At 38.6% G+C, this 15,831-nt stretch overlaps 1 protein-coding gene across 3 annotated transcripts in view; it reads left to right on the forward strand.

Annotated features, from left to right (window-relative positions):
• OSBPL10 (oxysterol binding protein like 10) overlaps positions 1-15,831 on the forward strand; it is a 168,805-nt gene that overhangs the window by 101,058 nt on the left and 51,916 nt on the right. For 2 of the 3 annotated variants that reach the window (XM_067561842.1, XM_067561843.1), the window contains one exon: positions 4,987-5,138. The exons of the other annotated variant lie outside the window; for it this stretch is intronic. In XM_067561842.1, the coding sequence (XP_067417943.1) occupies positions 4,987-5,138 (152 nt within the window). The remainder of the gene's footprint in view (positions 1-4,986; positions 5,139-15,831) is intronic. 3 annotated transcript variants of the gene reach the window in all.

Raw genomic sequence — 15,831 nt, forward strand, 5'->3', positions numbered from 1 at the left:
ATTGGGAGGTAAAAACATTTCTTCAGTTCTTGGGTCATTTCTGGAAGCAAATGATCCCTGGAAATAACTTAGAAAGATGACCTTAGAGAATTTCTAGAATTTCTTCTTCTATCCCTGCTTCATTTGCAGTAAGTTGGAGAAAACATATAAATATTCAAAGCAATTAATGGATCAAGCCCCAGCTATGTGAAGGACCGAATTTCAGCCTGTGAGCTTCCGAGACAGTTATGCTCCTCTGGGACAAGATTGCAAAATCCGTGACAAAGTGCACATGAGTAGAAGACAAAGCATTCTCAGTCGAGGAACCTGAGATGCTTGAGAACAAGTAGCTGAACCGCAAAATATTAATTTTTATTTCATTTTATGCAAAAATAATTTCCATGATCCTTATATGCCATATTTTACAGCACTAAGTGCCCAAAGTGGGACAGAGGGGCTGTATCAGCGGGCAGCAATAACCCATCTGATTGCTATTAGTGCAGATGATGGGGTTTTTAATTTTTTTATTTGGGAAGTGTGGACATTATCTGTGGCAAGTAGAGAAAAATGTTGTCATCCTCTAATTTTAAATAAACGTGTTAAAGTAACTACAACAAATGTTAAAAGAATTCACTTTGAAATGATCTCATTTATTATGGTTTCTAATGAGCTCTGAGTATTCTTGGTCCCTTAAGCGCCCTCATAATGCTTTGCTTACTTCTGGGAAGCAGGATGCAGTAGCACTTAGATGGCAGCTCCCACTGCAAAAAAACTAGCTCCGTTTACTATGTTTGGTGTAGAGATAGGGGGACCTCACTGCTCCACAGCTAAATCTGGCAGATTAAAGAAGAATGCTGCTGGGGCTCTGAAGTGCGTCATGAGAAAATTTCTAGTATAAGAAATAGATACTTTTAAAATCTGTTATGAAAACTGGCTTTACATAACATTCTTACTTAGTACATTTTTTTTAGCTTTCTAAGCTATTATGACTAATCATTGCAATTTTCTTTTAAGGGATATGCTAAAGAGATTTCATTACTGCTTTTTCTGGGATGCTGCATATCCAACTGTTCTGTTAAGTAGTCAGACTCCAAACAGATGGAATACAGCCAATTGATTTTTCTTGTCTGAAGAAAACGGGAAATGTTTCACTATGGGAAACAGATGTGCTTTGCCCTTTTGGACCTTGGCTCATGTATCCTGATATTACTGGTTGGGTCACAACTTGGTTGTGTAGGCTTTAATAGCAACTTCAAAAATACCGATTAAGATGACAAGGGCTGTTCTTCTCTGTTGTGGTCATGGTTGCCCTTGGCACAGATGGGAAAAACAAACTTGCATAGTTCCCATATGTTTTTAGTTCATCAAAAGAGTTTGAGGCTGTGGGGAGGAAGAAGGAGAGCAGGGGGTGAATTCTGGCCTGACACCAAGTGTCTTTACGTTGAAGCAAAAAAGATTTAGTTAAAAAAATAAAGTAGTTTTTATGTATTAAAAATAAAACCCCCATAAAATATGTATTTGTATATTTGTACAGACGACTAGTTCTGATCCAAACTGCACTAATGCAATGTCATTCAGATGACACTTTTTTCTCTTATGTTCACTTGCTATACATTTTTTTTTAATTTTAAAGAAGTCTGTACTTTTAAAATAAAATGGCCAATAAGATTGCAGTAAGCAAATAAGAGATGGGAGAGTGGATACGTTAGGGGATTTGATAGGGAGAAAGTAAATCCGCAATCTTCCATTTTAGGAAATGGCCAGACAATTCTGCTATATTATTAATTATTTGTCATTATCCAGCAATTAGGTATTCATATGGCAGGGAGAAGTAGCACAACGCATATATACATTATTAGTCAGTATCAGCTAATAAAAATAGAGACATGCACATGTGGCACATCAGTTGCACAAAATTACTCTTTTGTGGCTAGCCAGAAAATTTAACTATTTTGAGTTCATTTTAACCTCATGTTTGTTTAAAAACAAAATTTCAGGCCTTCCTCACACAAACTTTGTCAAATCTTGGCCATATTGCTCAGGTTCATGGCCTTTTTGCCCTGAGAGCCGTATTATTATTTTGGGAGACAGCTAAAGGAAGATTCTCATTTCTATAGCCACATTAATTCCCTCAGAGGACTTGAGAACTTTTTAGTTGAACTTTTTTCATTCAATTTTATCCTTTAAATCTGAAGGCATGAATCTCTTACGGAACTCTGTGGATCTCCCAGACAGCTTTCCAGGGCCCTCCCAGAGTTCTTTGGTCTGTCAGAGCTCACTTTGGAGTAATGGGATTGTCCCTTCCATTGTTTCCCCATCACTTAACGTGTGAGCAAAAATAGGAACAGGATCACAAACTGAACTCTGATCTCCAGCAGCATCCAAATCTTTACCAAGCTGCCAAATGTTGCTTAGGACAGCCACACAAACAAGACTCTGCCTATGAACTAACTTTGTTGTGTTTCTGTAACTTAACTGTTGCATGAGGATAGGTTATTGGCTGTTGCTCAACCCCCAACCTCAAGAACCAATGGACTGCTTTTTGTCTGGTCTCTATCCTACAAGGAGTTAAAACTCCCATCAGTAATAGCTCTGAGGGTCATTAGAATGCATAAGCCTTCCCACCATGTCAAGGTGCAATCCCCAGGGAAGGTACAGCAATAGCAATAAAGAGCACGACTTTTTTGCCGCAAGCCAATGAGAACATTGTCTTATTGTGTGAATTTAGAATAAAACACAAGCAAGCTCTTTATATTGGCATCTAAAGATCTTTGAAAATCTGTTCATGCTTAATTTGACTATTGAGGCCTTGGTTAGTTCCTGGCTTTCTTCTGCAATAGATGACATCACAAACTCATAATGTGAGCAAGGCGACCTATCTGTCTATGTGATGTCATTGAATGTTGCTGGGGAAATATGGAAACTTCCTGGCCTCACTTGGCAAGTAAGTGCAAGAGAAATTGCTTTCTAATGTTTTGTATTGAACCCTACTGTACACTATACCTTTTGGTAACTTTTTTTTTAAAGTCTAGGTATATATTCCGATACTGATTTTGAATCTTAAACCAGATGGCACAGTTCTTCATTCACAAATTTTTAAAATTATGAAACCCCCAAAGCAAAAGACTCATTTGTTTTGAATATATTATATGTACTAGAGATCACATGCATCATTAAAATATTTTTACTGACATACTGTAATGATTGTAAGTATGTGTAGCCAAGAGAAAAACAGAACGAAGGCCTTGCTCAAAATAAACCTTTGTGTAGTTGGATTGGGCTTCAAATCAACATCAAAATTAATTTCTGTATTTACACAGCTTTTAAGATTTTCAAAAAGATTCCTAGGAACTGGGGTGTTAGATCCCACCTCAGTGACCATTTCATGGTGAAGGAAAAGGTAGTGGAGTTTGAATTTGGGATACCATTTTTACATTTAAAAAAAAAAAAAGCGAAAGTCCTGTGGCACCATAAAGACTAACAAATTTATTTGGGCATTTGTTAGTCTTTAAGGTGCCACAGGACTCTCGCTGTTTTGCTAAAAACAGACTAACATGGCTACCCCTCCGGAACTCATTTTTACAAAAGTCATTCTCAGGAATGGGTGAGAGGTAAGTAATCCTTTAAAAAATTCTTCTTTGTATGTTTAAGTCCACGTTCCTGATATTCAGATCAGATGACAGCTTCTTTTTGGATAAACAAACATGATATATGCTTTCCTACTTATTACATTTAATAATTTTAAAACGTATTAGAAATAATCTAATTACAAAATGCATTGTAAATATGTAATTACATTATAATAGGTTAAATTAACAGTAGCATAAGAATTACCTCATCTAACAATAATCATAATCTGTTTTTCCTGTTACTGGTAATTTGCATAACTAAAACTAAATGTAGTGATTGAGGGCTAGCAAGCTTTTATTTTTTTTTTAAATGCGGATTCATTTTTTTGGGGTGGGGAGATGACTGACAGCAATGTATCCCACCCCACAAACTGGAGAGTAAGCTGCTACAAAGGTGGTACTATAGGCCTTTTCTCTGCTGGCCAGGAAACTGGGTTATTCCTGAAGGTTGGCCCAAGCCAGAGAGTTCAAATATTCCTAGAGTTCAGGGATGTGCTTATTGGGGCTTTTGGTTCAAGCTCATCTTTAGTTTATATCTTTCTAGTGTGAACAGCATTCTAACACAGGTCTTGGTAGAGGTGCTAGAATGGTTTCCTGCCCGATGTAGAGCGAACACTTACAAAATGATGTGTAATAGACTAAAAAAGTGGCTTCAGACAGGAGGAATGGGAAAAAAGCCATGGATGCTGTCTGAACTCATCTTTGAGCATACCTCTTACTATAAATATGGGTCAGTATCACAGTATGTGGAGAAAATCTATCTATCTGTCAGATTCAGGAATATTTATTTCAGGCCATTATAAAATTTTTAAATAATCTGGCAATGGACAACTATTGACAATTTGTTTTTAGTAGGAAAATTGTACTAAATTGCACATTATGCATGAAAATAATGTGTGACCTTATCTGAAACACATCTGCTAATTGGAGCATGAAATATAATTTGGACCTTCGCAACAGAGTTCTGTAACGTTTGTGTAGTTATGATGGTTAGGCATAAGTAAGCTGCAACGTCACAATTATTATGAAGAGGAGAAAATTAAATGAGCTTTATAAGTATTGCTGAAGGTAAAAATCAAGATATCTTGAATTTACTGTTTACTATATTAATTATGCCATTTTGATTCCTGGCTTGAATAGCTTTTGTAATTTTCTTGGTAAGTGTTAGCCATCTACTTAAAAAATGAAATTTATTGCAGATATGTTGTTGCTAAATGCAGGATATAAGCATCTTTCTGTTACCATGGCAAAGGTGCTTGTGTGTGCGTGGGGAGATTACTATAATAACAAGTAGGAAACCATAGATAGCACAAGGACACTGAGATTAAAATTCTGTCTAGAACATATCTTGTGGCTTAACTGTAATTTTCTGTTTCAGAAAACATCCTGGGATGGCCTGGGCCAAAGTCACATTCCACAGAACTGAAAAACGGTGCTCTCAGCTCTTTATCATCTGCTAGTGCCAATTTAACATGGGCAATAGTACCAACTGCAACTCCAGATGAGCAAACACTACAGCCAAATACTGAGGTAAGCACCATAGACCTGTGTGTGTTGTTTTCTTTTTCATTTAGGTTAGAAAGCCCCTACCATGCTTGTAGCTTGCCCAGTCTTGCCAAATTGTGTTCGACAGATATTTTACTCATATTAGACTGCTCCTTTTTTACTTTTTAAAATCTTTATTTTAATTGGCTTAATTAGAAAGTAAAATTAAACCGCTAAGATGTATGGTGGAGTGTGGTGAAAAAATCAGTATAAAAGTCTAGGTGCAGATGTTTGTGTGGCTCTTACTGTGTGTTTTTACTGCATGTGTGGGATACTTCAGATAAACTTATGAATCGATGCATCACATGTGCTTTTGTTTAGCCTGGAGCTGTTTTGATTTCCAATGGAAGAATAATGAGTCCATTATAAAGGTGTCCATTGTGACATGATTTGAATAGTTGCTGTATGTATTGTAATGCTTCGTGGAATAAGGACTCCTTACTTCACACTAACACAGTACACTGCAACAGTTCTTTAGACGTCTGCATCAATGATTTGTAGATTTGAAACTGTAATATCTGTCTCTGAATTGGCAGGACACAATATAAAAGTCAAGATATTACAGTATATCCGCAGTGTGCGCTATTAGGTAGTCATTGCTATAAAACAGTGTATCATGGTAGCAATCAGCAAATGATCTAATAGCAGTATTTAGTAGCCATGCCTGCTGTAGATGTGCTGGGTCACACAGCAAACACTCTTAGGCAAGAGATATATACTCACTTGTAAACTTATTTCTAACTCTAATGTGGTTTTGGTATCTTTGTGTGGATGTAAGGAGCTGATCACCTTTGTGTGGGGAGTCTAACTTAATTCCAGTTGAAAATTATTCTACAGATAAAGGGACCAATCCTGCTAGGTGGAAGTTGAGAGTATTCTGCTCCTGCGAGGATTGGGTCCAAAGACATCTTCAGGAGTGCTTGATCGCTATTAGAAGATACCAATTTATTTATGGAGCAGTTGCTTGCCAACTCTGTCCCATGATTTATATACAAATGTGGTGTTGCTCTTTTAGAGTGAGATCCTTGCAAAGTATTTGACAAAGGGATTTCTTATACCTGTAATGATGTGCCTTACAAAAACACTTGTTACACCATAAGCACACATTATAACTCATTTTCTTATGCAGAACTTCAGAATGAGTTTACAGTGCTTGAACTTTTGGCATAAAGATTGAAATGCTTTTTTGCTTTCCTTTTGTCTAAATTGTAAGAAGTAATGATTATCTTAAGGGACTTATACAATTACATTCTTTAAAATGAGATTATGCACAGCCTACAGTTTGAACAGGATCCCTTTTGCATTTTAAAAAAAAGCCCCAAACCACCCTAAAGTCAAGTGACCCCACATTTCTTAGAAAATCTTGTAACATAGTTACATTTTTTTTCCATTGTCCTCATGGTATTCCTGTAAAATAAATTTCCAAAAGTAAAGGCTGAAATGCTAGTAAAATCCCAAATTCTCTGCTGGGTGATCAGTTCACCGCCATCATTGCACCCTAGGGTAGTTGCAGTATTTTTACTCGTCATATGCATGTTGCATCATTCTTGATTTCTGCCTGTCTGCTCTATGGTTTAAGTATTACCATAATTTTATGTATTGTGATATATGTGAATACATCAGTCATAAGAGCACACTTCATATATGCTTGTGATACATTTTCAATTCCAAAAGCAAAGTGGAGAAGCTATGATGAGTCAAGGAATGGTGAGGTACATATGTCTACCTAGCCAAACAGAGCTATAAGGTCTAACTATTGGCTTTGCAGCATTGACCATTTCTTTAAATGTATTTTTCCTATTTCAGTCCAGACACTGAGTTATATTAGCAGATGGAGACAGACAGCTTTTCAATTTTGCAGTCGTCATTCCAGCTATAAAAGCAAGAGCCAGATTGACAGTCCACTTGCTTTCTGTCTCTAGCAGATAGAAATTAAACTAAATTCTCTTTTGATTTGGGGGTATGAGTAGATATTCTGATTGGGGCCCTGGGTTTTGTTTGCTATCTCCAGTTGCTGTTTGATCTTGTGGTTCTCCAAATGCTGATGGTTGTCTTCTGATTCACTGAAGAGTTCTGTGATGTTTTACTTTTTTCATGTCTCTATAGTTGGAAGAGATTGGGGGCAAAATTTACCCCAAGCGGCACACTTGCATCTTCCTCTGCACCAACTTAGATACTTTGTCCATGTGAGATTCTCTTGAGGGAGAGCATATGGGGAAGTTTTTCTGTGGAACAGCTCTGACCTCTGCAAAGGGCTTAATGCGAATGTCATTGGGGGATGCACCCAAACAGTTTGCTGCCCCTGCCAGCCGTCCCCAGAACCACTATTTTCTTCGAGGCTAGCACTACTGAGTGTCGCAGGTCTCCTGGCAGAATGGAGGTTTTGAGTAACTTGTGTGCCTGCTTCACTCCATATTCTGGGCATACTTCACAAGCTAATATTCTGCTGGGATTGGAACTGATTGAATTTGACAATATATTTTCCTTTAATTAAATAAACAATGGTCTCTGACTTACCAATTAGTGAAGCAATATTTTCACCATTCTCCTCCCATCCTCAATTTAGTATAATTTAAAATGGTGTTTGCTAACCCTGAATTGCCAGTTTACTATAGAGTTCCTTTCTGCCTTTTTTTAAATAGGAGGGTAAGGGAAGAGGACTATGTAATTCAAATTTCAAATTCAAATTCAACACTGAGGTCATTGGATAGTAGATGAGCATATGAGGTAAATTCATTTTTGTTAGGAAATTGTGTAATTTATTTTTCAGATAAGTAAATGACAATTCTCTTAAGGCCAGTATTTTTTTAAAAGGAGGGGAAAAAGTGTTTCTGTGAGTGTTCTTTCTCCTAGATAAACTGTAAATTGTTGCATTGGACTTTTGACTTGTTTAGTATATTAGAGAAAACTGGTAAGAATAGCTGTCAATTAGAAATTTCTTGCTAGAAGACTGAGAGTTCTGGCTTATTTTGTCCCTAAAATCTATTTGCCATTCCTTCTTTTCATAGTCCTTCTACTTTCAGCATGCACACAACAATTTCATCTCGATTGAGAAAATGCTTACGGGATAAACATTTTATTTTTAAAGAGAAAAATAAATACTCTGTGCTTCTTGATTTCTTGCTTTCCTTCATTCCCCTTCTTCTATTACAGTATCTTTCATGACAACTGACTTGACTTAAAATGAATTTTAAGCAGCTGCAGGTTGGATACGGATATCAATATATAATTGATAATACATGTTGAGCATCAGTAACTTGAGCTAAGGAATAATGAAATTATGGATTGCAGTTTATCACTTACTCTTTAATGGGTTGTCATTGCCCCAAATCCCACCTGACTCTCCTCGAGGGATTTTATATTTGTGGGGTGGGAGCACGTAATGGCTAAAGTAGCCCATTCCCCTCACCCATTTCCACTTGAAAGATTCCATATGGATTATGCTCTCCCCTTCCATTTTGTTTTGATATGTTTTTAAAATTGCCTGTGTCCTGCATTTATTAATCATTCATAAAATACATAGGTAAAGAGAACTGGGGAATGTTGCTGTTTTGTCCACCAGCTGTAGCTAAATGTTACATAGAGGTGTGGGCTCTGCAACAGGATGATAAAACACAGCAATAGATCTAATTAATAATCCTAGTGCATCGTTTTGCAAGTAGTTTTAACCATTCTTCTGTTTGAGTTAGAGACCTTTTTTCAACTAGTTATAAAATAAAATGTCTGGTTTTGCGCAAATAAAGTAAATTATCACGATAAAGGCTGTGGATATAGCTTGGTGCGTGCTGCTTTTGTAACTTTCTTAATGTCCTGAAGTGTATAGAAATATTTCAACAGTTGAACTAATAATAATATCAGTGGAATGGGGGTGCTGCTAGTTTAAAGATGCTGCACTTTTTAACAATAGGTTTTAATTATTTTGTTTACTTTCTGCTTGAAGCAATGTCCTCTCATAAGCTTGAAAATAGCATCATTCCCTCCTGTCTTTTTCTTATCACCTGGCAAATGTTTCTCCTGCTAATTCTCTCATTAATGCATCCATGCTATGATTGTCTTGCTTTTGTTGTCTACATAGTCACTGATACCTTCAATAATGGGAGTCCAGCTCTGAATATAAGGGTTAACTTTGCATTCCTCATGCTGGCTGTAGCAGAGCAAAAATATCATGGGGGCTTTTGTAAAGATCATTTGTGTTTTGGATCTTTTTAAAAATCTTAGCAATAAAGGGGCAGGTATAGATAAATACAGTAAATACTTAGAATCTGAAGGACTTTTCACATGAAGGCATGTGTTAAAGTAAGTCATGTTTTCGGACTAACCTACCACTATTATTATTTATCTTTTATGTTGTGGTAATACCTTAAGGACTCAACCTCTTTTTAAATTGTTGTATCCTTTTATTTGCACTTGGATGGTGACCTACAGTATGAAAGCAACTGTGTGTGTGTTGGGTAGTATGATGGTTAATGCTGCTTCTGATTTGTCAAGAATTCTTTGTCTGTATCCATGAATGGGTATGGACAGTATTGTCAAACCAAGCACTGTGACATCACAAAACAGTCCCCCAAAACTCGTGGACTGGCTTAAAAATAATGAGATTTAAAATAAATTTGGGGTTTCATCTGTCTTCTGATTTTTTGAACCTGTAGAGAGACCTTGGGATATAGTCTTTTTTCTCCCCAACCATGAGGTCTAGAAATATACATATATATGGCTGAGTTGCGACCAAGCCATGAAAAATTGCAGAAAGGTAAGAATGGACGTTATTATTTGCGGTAATAAAGTCCATTATTGATTTTCTGCTGTCAGCCTCGCAGGGCTGAGTGCAGCGGCTCCCGCTGTTGAAATTGCAGTGGAATGCTAATATTGTGGAATCCATAATTTCCACAATATCTCAAGTTAAGTAGGGCCTTGCATAATATTTATTTAAATGAAAGCTGAAATTCTCAGAAGCCACAGAACAAAACTGTGAACCTTGGAAGCCATGCATTTGGTTGCTATTACTACTTCCAGTTGGGGTGTTTCTGCATCAACAGCACTGCTAGCTCCAGTGCTCCTGTAGACACATAATTCCAAGTGCTGGGGTTTTAGAAAAATGCCATATATGGCAAAACTCCTAATAAAAATCACAAGAGTTGGCAGCCCTGCATAATTGGTGCGAACCACGGTGGACAGAACAGTTCCTATTTCTCAATCATCTCAGTTAGCCCTCCATATAAATGACACTGGCAGTTAGAGAAGTCCCTCTTAGACTTAATCAAATTCTGGCTCCTTCTCGTTTTTCAGTTTACAGGAAGCTAAGCTTGGAGTAGGCTTTTTTCCCCCCAGGGTGGAGTGGAGGTTTGGTGGGTGGGGAGAAGGGAAGCAGTTGAATACTGTGTATGTTACTCTGGGTATGGTGGGAAAGTGTTATTAAGCAAGAAATTTTACAGTATTTCTTAAGGGTGGTCACATCCTGGATTAAAGTAGACTCCTCTGGAAGATGGATCACCTCAATCCAGAGTGATTTGTCCTCAGCTCTCGTGCTTTATTCTCGGCTTTGTGTCATCCTAGAGTAGCACAGTTGTCTTGGGAGCTCTCAGATGTAGCTGTGTTCTTTAATGTAGCTGGAATCTTATTAATTTCCTGCTTTGAAGATTAGGACCAAGACAACAAGTTGTCAGTGGAAGTGGAGAAAATAGGGTACAGGTTGAAGCATGGCAGTCTTGGGAGGTAGGATGGGAGAGGATAGGCTTGACCACAGCCAGCCAATGCATTTTTAAAATTGTCTAACCCCTGACTACGCTAATGCTTTAAAATGTGAACGTTAAAATGTGTTAGGTCAATTTTAAAAACATATCTATTTTCCTAATCTAGACACAGCCTGAATGGGGGTGGTGATGGTGAGATCAGTGGTGAATGAGACAGGCAGCTAGGTGTTGTCAATATTGTTGACATTGGTATTCATAATTTGTTATCTGTCCAGATGGTCTTGTATAGATAATATCGAAGAGAAGGGGGCAGTACAGAACCCTTCAGGAATCCCCAGGTGTCATTTGAGGAAGGCTGATCTCTCTTTAAGCTCCTTCTTCTGAAGGAGCAAAAAATTCTTTATGTACTAAGAGATCAGTCTCTAAAGGCACAATTAGTCTAGTAATTGGTGTTACTTTAATTCATGTCAGAATAGACTCATCTCTATATTCTGACAGTCCTTAAAGAGAGCTTTGATTCCTTTCAGTACTACTGTGCTACTAAAATTAATTCGTTTCCTATCTCACCATACTTAAAGTTTTGTTAAAGAATTCTGTGCCTTTTATGATAAATTTAATGCCTCTCAGTCAGAGGCCATAGCTCCAAGGGAAGGGGAGAGAGCTTTGTGGCTGACATTAATCATTAAATGTACCAACTAAACGAAATCTGAATCTATTTATAGCTTAAAATACAAATCATTAAATTGCGACCCTTGAGGAAATCAGCTGACTCAGCTGGACCCATTACAGAATTGTAGCCACCCCCGCCAAACAAAAAAACAAAACCCAACACAAGTATTCTGGTTTTTTTGTTTTTTTTTGTCTTCTCTCATGGTGTAACTACTTAGCACATTGCTAGAATCTGTGTATCTGCAGCTGGCTACCCTAAGATTTCCATCTTGGTAATAAGCAGGAAAGAAGATTTAAGGTCCTGTGCAGGGGCGGATATGGCCTATATTAAAACTGATGAGGTGGCACCGACCATCTGCAGCAGCACCCTCCACCCTGGCACCACAACCCTAATCCTGGTCCAGTGTGGAGGGGAATCACTCACCACATAGTAGAGGCTCCTGTCCCAGTAGGCTAGGCCCAGCTCCCTGTTGCAGGCATTGAGACCTGGTGCATGGGGTTGTGGTGCCACTCAGATTTGGCCTGGTTGCCCTTCCATCATGACAGAGGTGTGGCCGGGCCAAACCTGAGTGGCACTGCAACCCTGTGCACCAGGTAGCAATGCCTGGGGCGGGTAACCAGGCCTGGGCCCAGCCCCATGGGGCAGGAACTGCCACTGTGGGGTGAGAGATGGGCAAGCTCACTCTCTCCAAACGCACCTGAGATGTATACGTTCGCTTGTTTTTGCACTCTGTTTCATGATTTCTGTGGGTGCAGGTGACACCATGAACCCCTGCTAAAGCCGCCACGGGATCAAAGTGAAGGGTATCATGTGCATACCTCTCAATTTCAGCGTTCAGCAGTGATTTGGAAAAGACCAAGATGCTGGTCGTCATGCCAGGGAGATGGCTGAGGAACCTTTTTCTCGGATTATAAGGCCACAACTTTACTGTCAGCTCTTTTCTGGTCACAGCCTTGAGCCGCTGAATCTGTTTGGCTGGTGGTAGCGGCCCTGTTAATTTTCATTGTTGTCCACAGGCAAGCTGTTAGAAATGGAGGTACTGCCAGCGCTAGCTGGAGGTACATTTTATTCTGCCAAGGGGATTATTCTCCTAGATGTTGACTTGCCTATTTAATCTTCTCCTTTTCTGTTCTTGACATGGTGTTTTGAAACAAGAATCTCCTTTTTATGTGACTATATAGTGACTGTCTTTTCTAAGAAAATACTCAGAGGGTATGTGGCTGGTAAGAGCTCCTTTAGACATACTGGTTTAAATATTGAACAACAGAATCTTCAGTTTGTTGTGTACTCAGATTCGCTTAGAGTTTTGTCAACTTTTGTTCATATATTTTCTGCTCCTAGCCACTTTTTTGCAAGACTACAGGTGCTAGCCAAATTTCACTATGGATAATTGCATTCTGCCTATCTAAACTATTCTCTCTTGTGGTTTGAACTGAATGAGGCATTCTTCACTCCCTGTCCTGAATCGGGTTGAATAGTACTTTTGTGTACTAGTTGATAAACGACTTTAAGACCTTTGGCTGAAATGAAAAGATGTTGTTTCAATGTATTATCTGTTTTTAAAACAGAGTAAAATAAATCTGGCAAAAATAAATCAGAATGCACTCTTTTTATCATGGAGACCTCTTTTTTGCAGAAATACAAGCTGGACTTGCAGTGAATTTGGTCCCTGTTCAATCTCTAGGGGACAGTATCCCACATCCCTATATCAGACAATAGCTAAAAATGCTGATTGTTCTTTGAAAAGATACTGAAATGTATTAGAATTTAAATATATGGGCATTCAAAGTGTGAACTCGGATATCGGAAAACTGCGTAAAGGAAGGAGACTACAGTACTGAATTTTCAGTGTGCAAACTGCGATTCCAGTTACAACTACCATTCACGTATTGTGGTATTGTCCTTTGGAAGGGCCAAAACTTCGCTATGGGCCAAATGCAACAGTAAATGGGCTTTTTGGAGGAGAGCTAAAAGGAGTTCAGAGGGAAGGAATTTTCTTCCCTCAGCCTAGCAGTTTGGTTTAGAGCAATTGTAAAGCCACTCTGCTGCACAGCTAGGACTTCTGCGTGTGCAGTGTTTCAGGCCTATGGATCCCTGTAGGGATGTACCCACTGGCCACTATCAAACCCATTCTAAACACCCTCCACATGTCACCCCAGGTGCTCCCCTGCATCTTAAGTCTCTGTGTTGTCTTTGTTTCTTCCTGCACCACCTAACCTTCCCCCACATCTTGGGCACAGCAATATTTGCCCCCTAAGAGAAACCATTTTCCAGATTTAGACATCTTTTCTGTTGCTGGTCTGAGATTTTAGCATTAATCACCTCTCTGTCAAATCAGGTTTTTATTGTGGCAGTGACTGTAGGCAGTCAGTGTTTTCAGTCATAAGAAGTGGCTGGCCCATGTGCATGGTGGTATCATTCTGTATGTCATGCTCCTGTTTTAAGGGCATTGACATCTGTCTATCTTGTCTGTTTAGGCTGTAACCCCTTCTGGACAGACACTCTCTCTCACTTTGTGTTTGTACAGTGTCTCGCACAGCAGGGCTTCAGTCATCACTGGGACCTGTAAGTGTTAGTGTACTACACATAACAGATTAAAAACAATATTAAAACTGTGACTCCTTTATATCTTTTAGCAATTAATTTGGATGCATGTAATAGAAATACAAAGGACACATGCATTGTGGTGAACTAAAAACTTTGTTTTAAGTGACAGACTTGCCCAAGACTCTGGAGTTTTTCAGTGCTGTGCACTTGACATAATAAATCTTTGTATCTGATACTTTCCATCAACTAAACAATAAATATATGGTGCTAACAACAAGTCCAGTAATGGACTGAGAACAGAAGGTTTGTAAGGAATGTATTACATAGAGAGGTGCTTTCCTCTCTGCAGCACAGACGTTGGAGGATTTTTTAATGCACTCTGCTTTTTCCATTATACATGAGTAAATCCTTTTTGTGTTGCATAGTGCAGTAAATGCCCCTAGCCAGTAATATGCTGTAATGACTTGTATGGCTATATTAATCTGTGGGCAAAGATTCTACTAGTTAATCCTTTCGTTATCAGACCATCCCAAAAATGACATCTGAGATAATCAATTGGAAAGTCCCAGGTAAGCTATACTTAAGGATTAAATGCACAATTACACTAAAAGTAGAATTAAATGACAGTAAACTGCAACAGCAGCATTAATAGAAAATGATTTACACTAATCCAGCTAATCTTGATTTTAGAGCTCTCTGCAACAGTTACTGTGTTAGTAAACAAAATCCCTAGTAAACCTGTTCACGTAAGTTATTTTTACTGAGAGCAAATTTAATTTAAGCCAAAATCTTTTAATTTTATTTGGCGCCCCTAAACTCTGTGTATGAGAGAGATTTTATGAGGATAATATCTTCACTTATGATGAAGGTCATGAAGTTTCATTAAAAAACTGAACCCAATTTTGAACAAATACCCATCCCCAAACTCATGTAATAAATGCCATAATTGCAAGTGGAATTCAGTGAGCATAAGAAATCAGAGAATATAAAGAATCCAATAGTAACTATACAGTAAGGTTTGAAAAACAAATTAAAATCAATTGACTTCTTAGTTTGGATCAACAAATTTTACAAAAGAAAAAAAAATGAACAAAAAACCTCAACCCTAACTCTATTTCAATGTTGCATATTAACAACATGTAATTTTCCATGCCAGATGTCTGCTTCATGTTGTCTCCGAATTTATTTATTTTTTAATTTCAGCCAAAAGAATTCAGATGTGTCTGAGTGAAGCTAGGGAAAAATGTTGTTCTGTCCATGTTACAAAATTTACGTGATCGTTCATTTGCAGAAATCTAACTGTGCAAAAAACCTGGGAGTTGGGAGAGGGGGCTGGAAATGGGAGTCTGGAGAGGTGAGACGAGGATGTTTTAGGCAAGGGGACTGGGATGAGAAGCTTGAGGAGAAGAGACTAAGACTGGCTAGTTGAAAATGGGGGTGGGAAGAGACTAGGGGCACCAATCGGGGGGGGGGGGAGGGAAGCAGAGCGTGTCAACAGGCTGCGTGCAACGCCACTGAAATTTTGATCTGGACACCCCCTGAACAGATGGAGGGGCAGCTGGGTTGAATTTCAGTAAGGGGCATTGTAACCTGGCACATGGGGTCACAGCGCCACTCAAATTAGGCAGCCATCACTCCATCTGTACAGCAAAGTGCAGGAGAGTCTGTTGGTAACTCCTGGCAGCACCAGCTCATGCACTGTGTGGGTAAGAGAGAGGGGAGGCTCCCCAGCTGAGACCCAGCAATCTGTACCTTGCAGTGGGTGGAGGGG

Source organism: Emydura macquarii, unplaced genomic scaffold, assembly GCF_026122565.2.
Source record: "Emydura macquarii macquarii isolate MOO-44397 ecotype Brisbane River unplaced genomic scaffold, CSIRO-AGI_Emac_v2 contig_2422, whole genome shotgun sequence".
NCBI classification, from domain to species: Eukaryota; Metazoa; Chordata; order Testudines; family Chelidae; genus Emydura; species Emydura macquarii.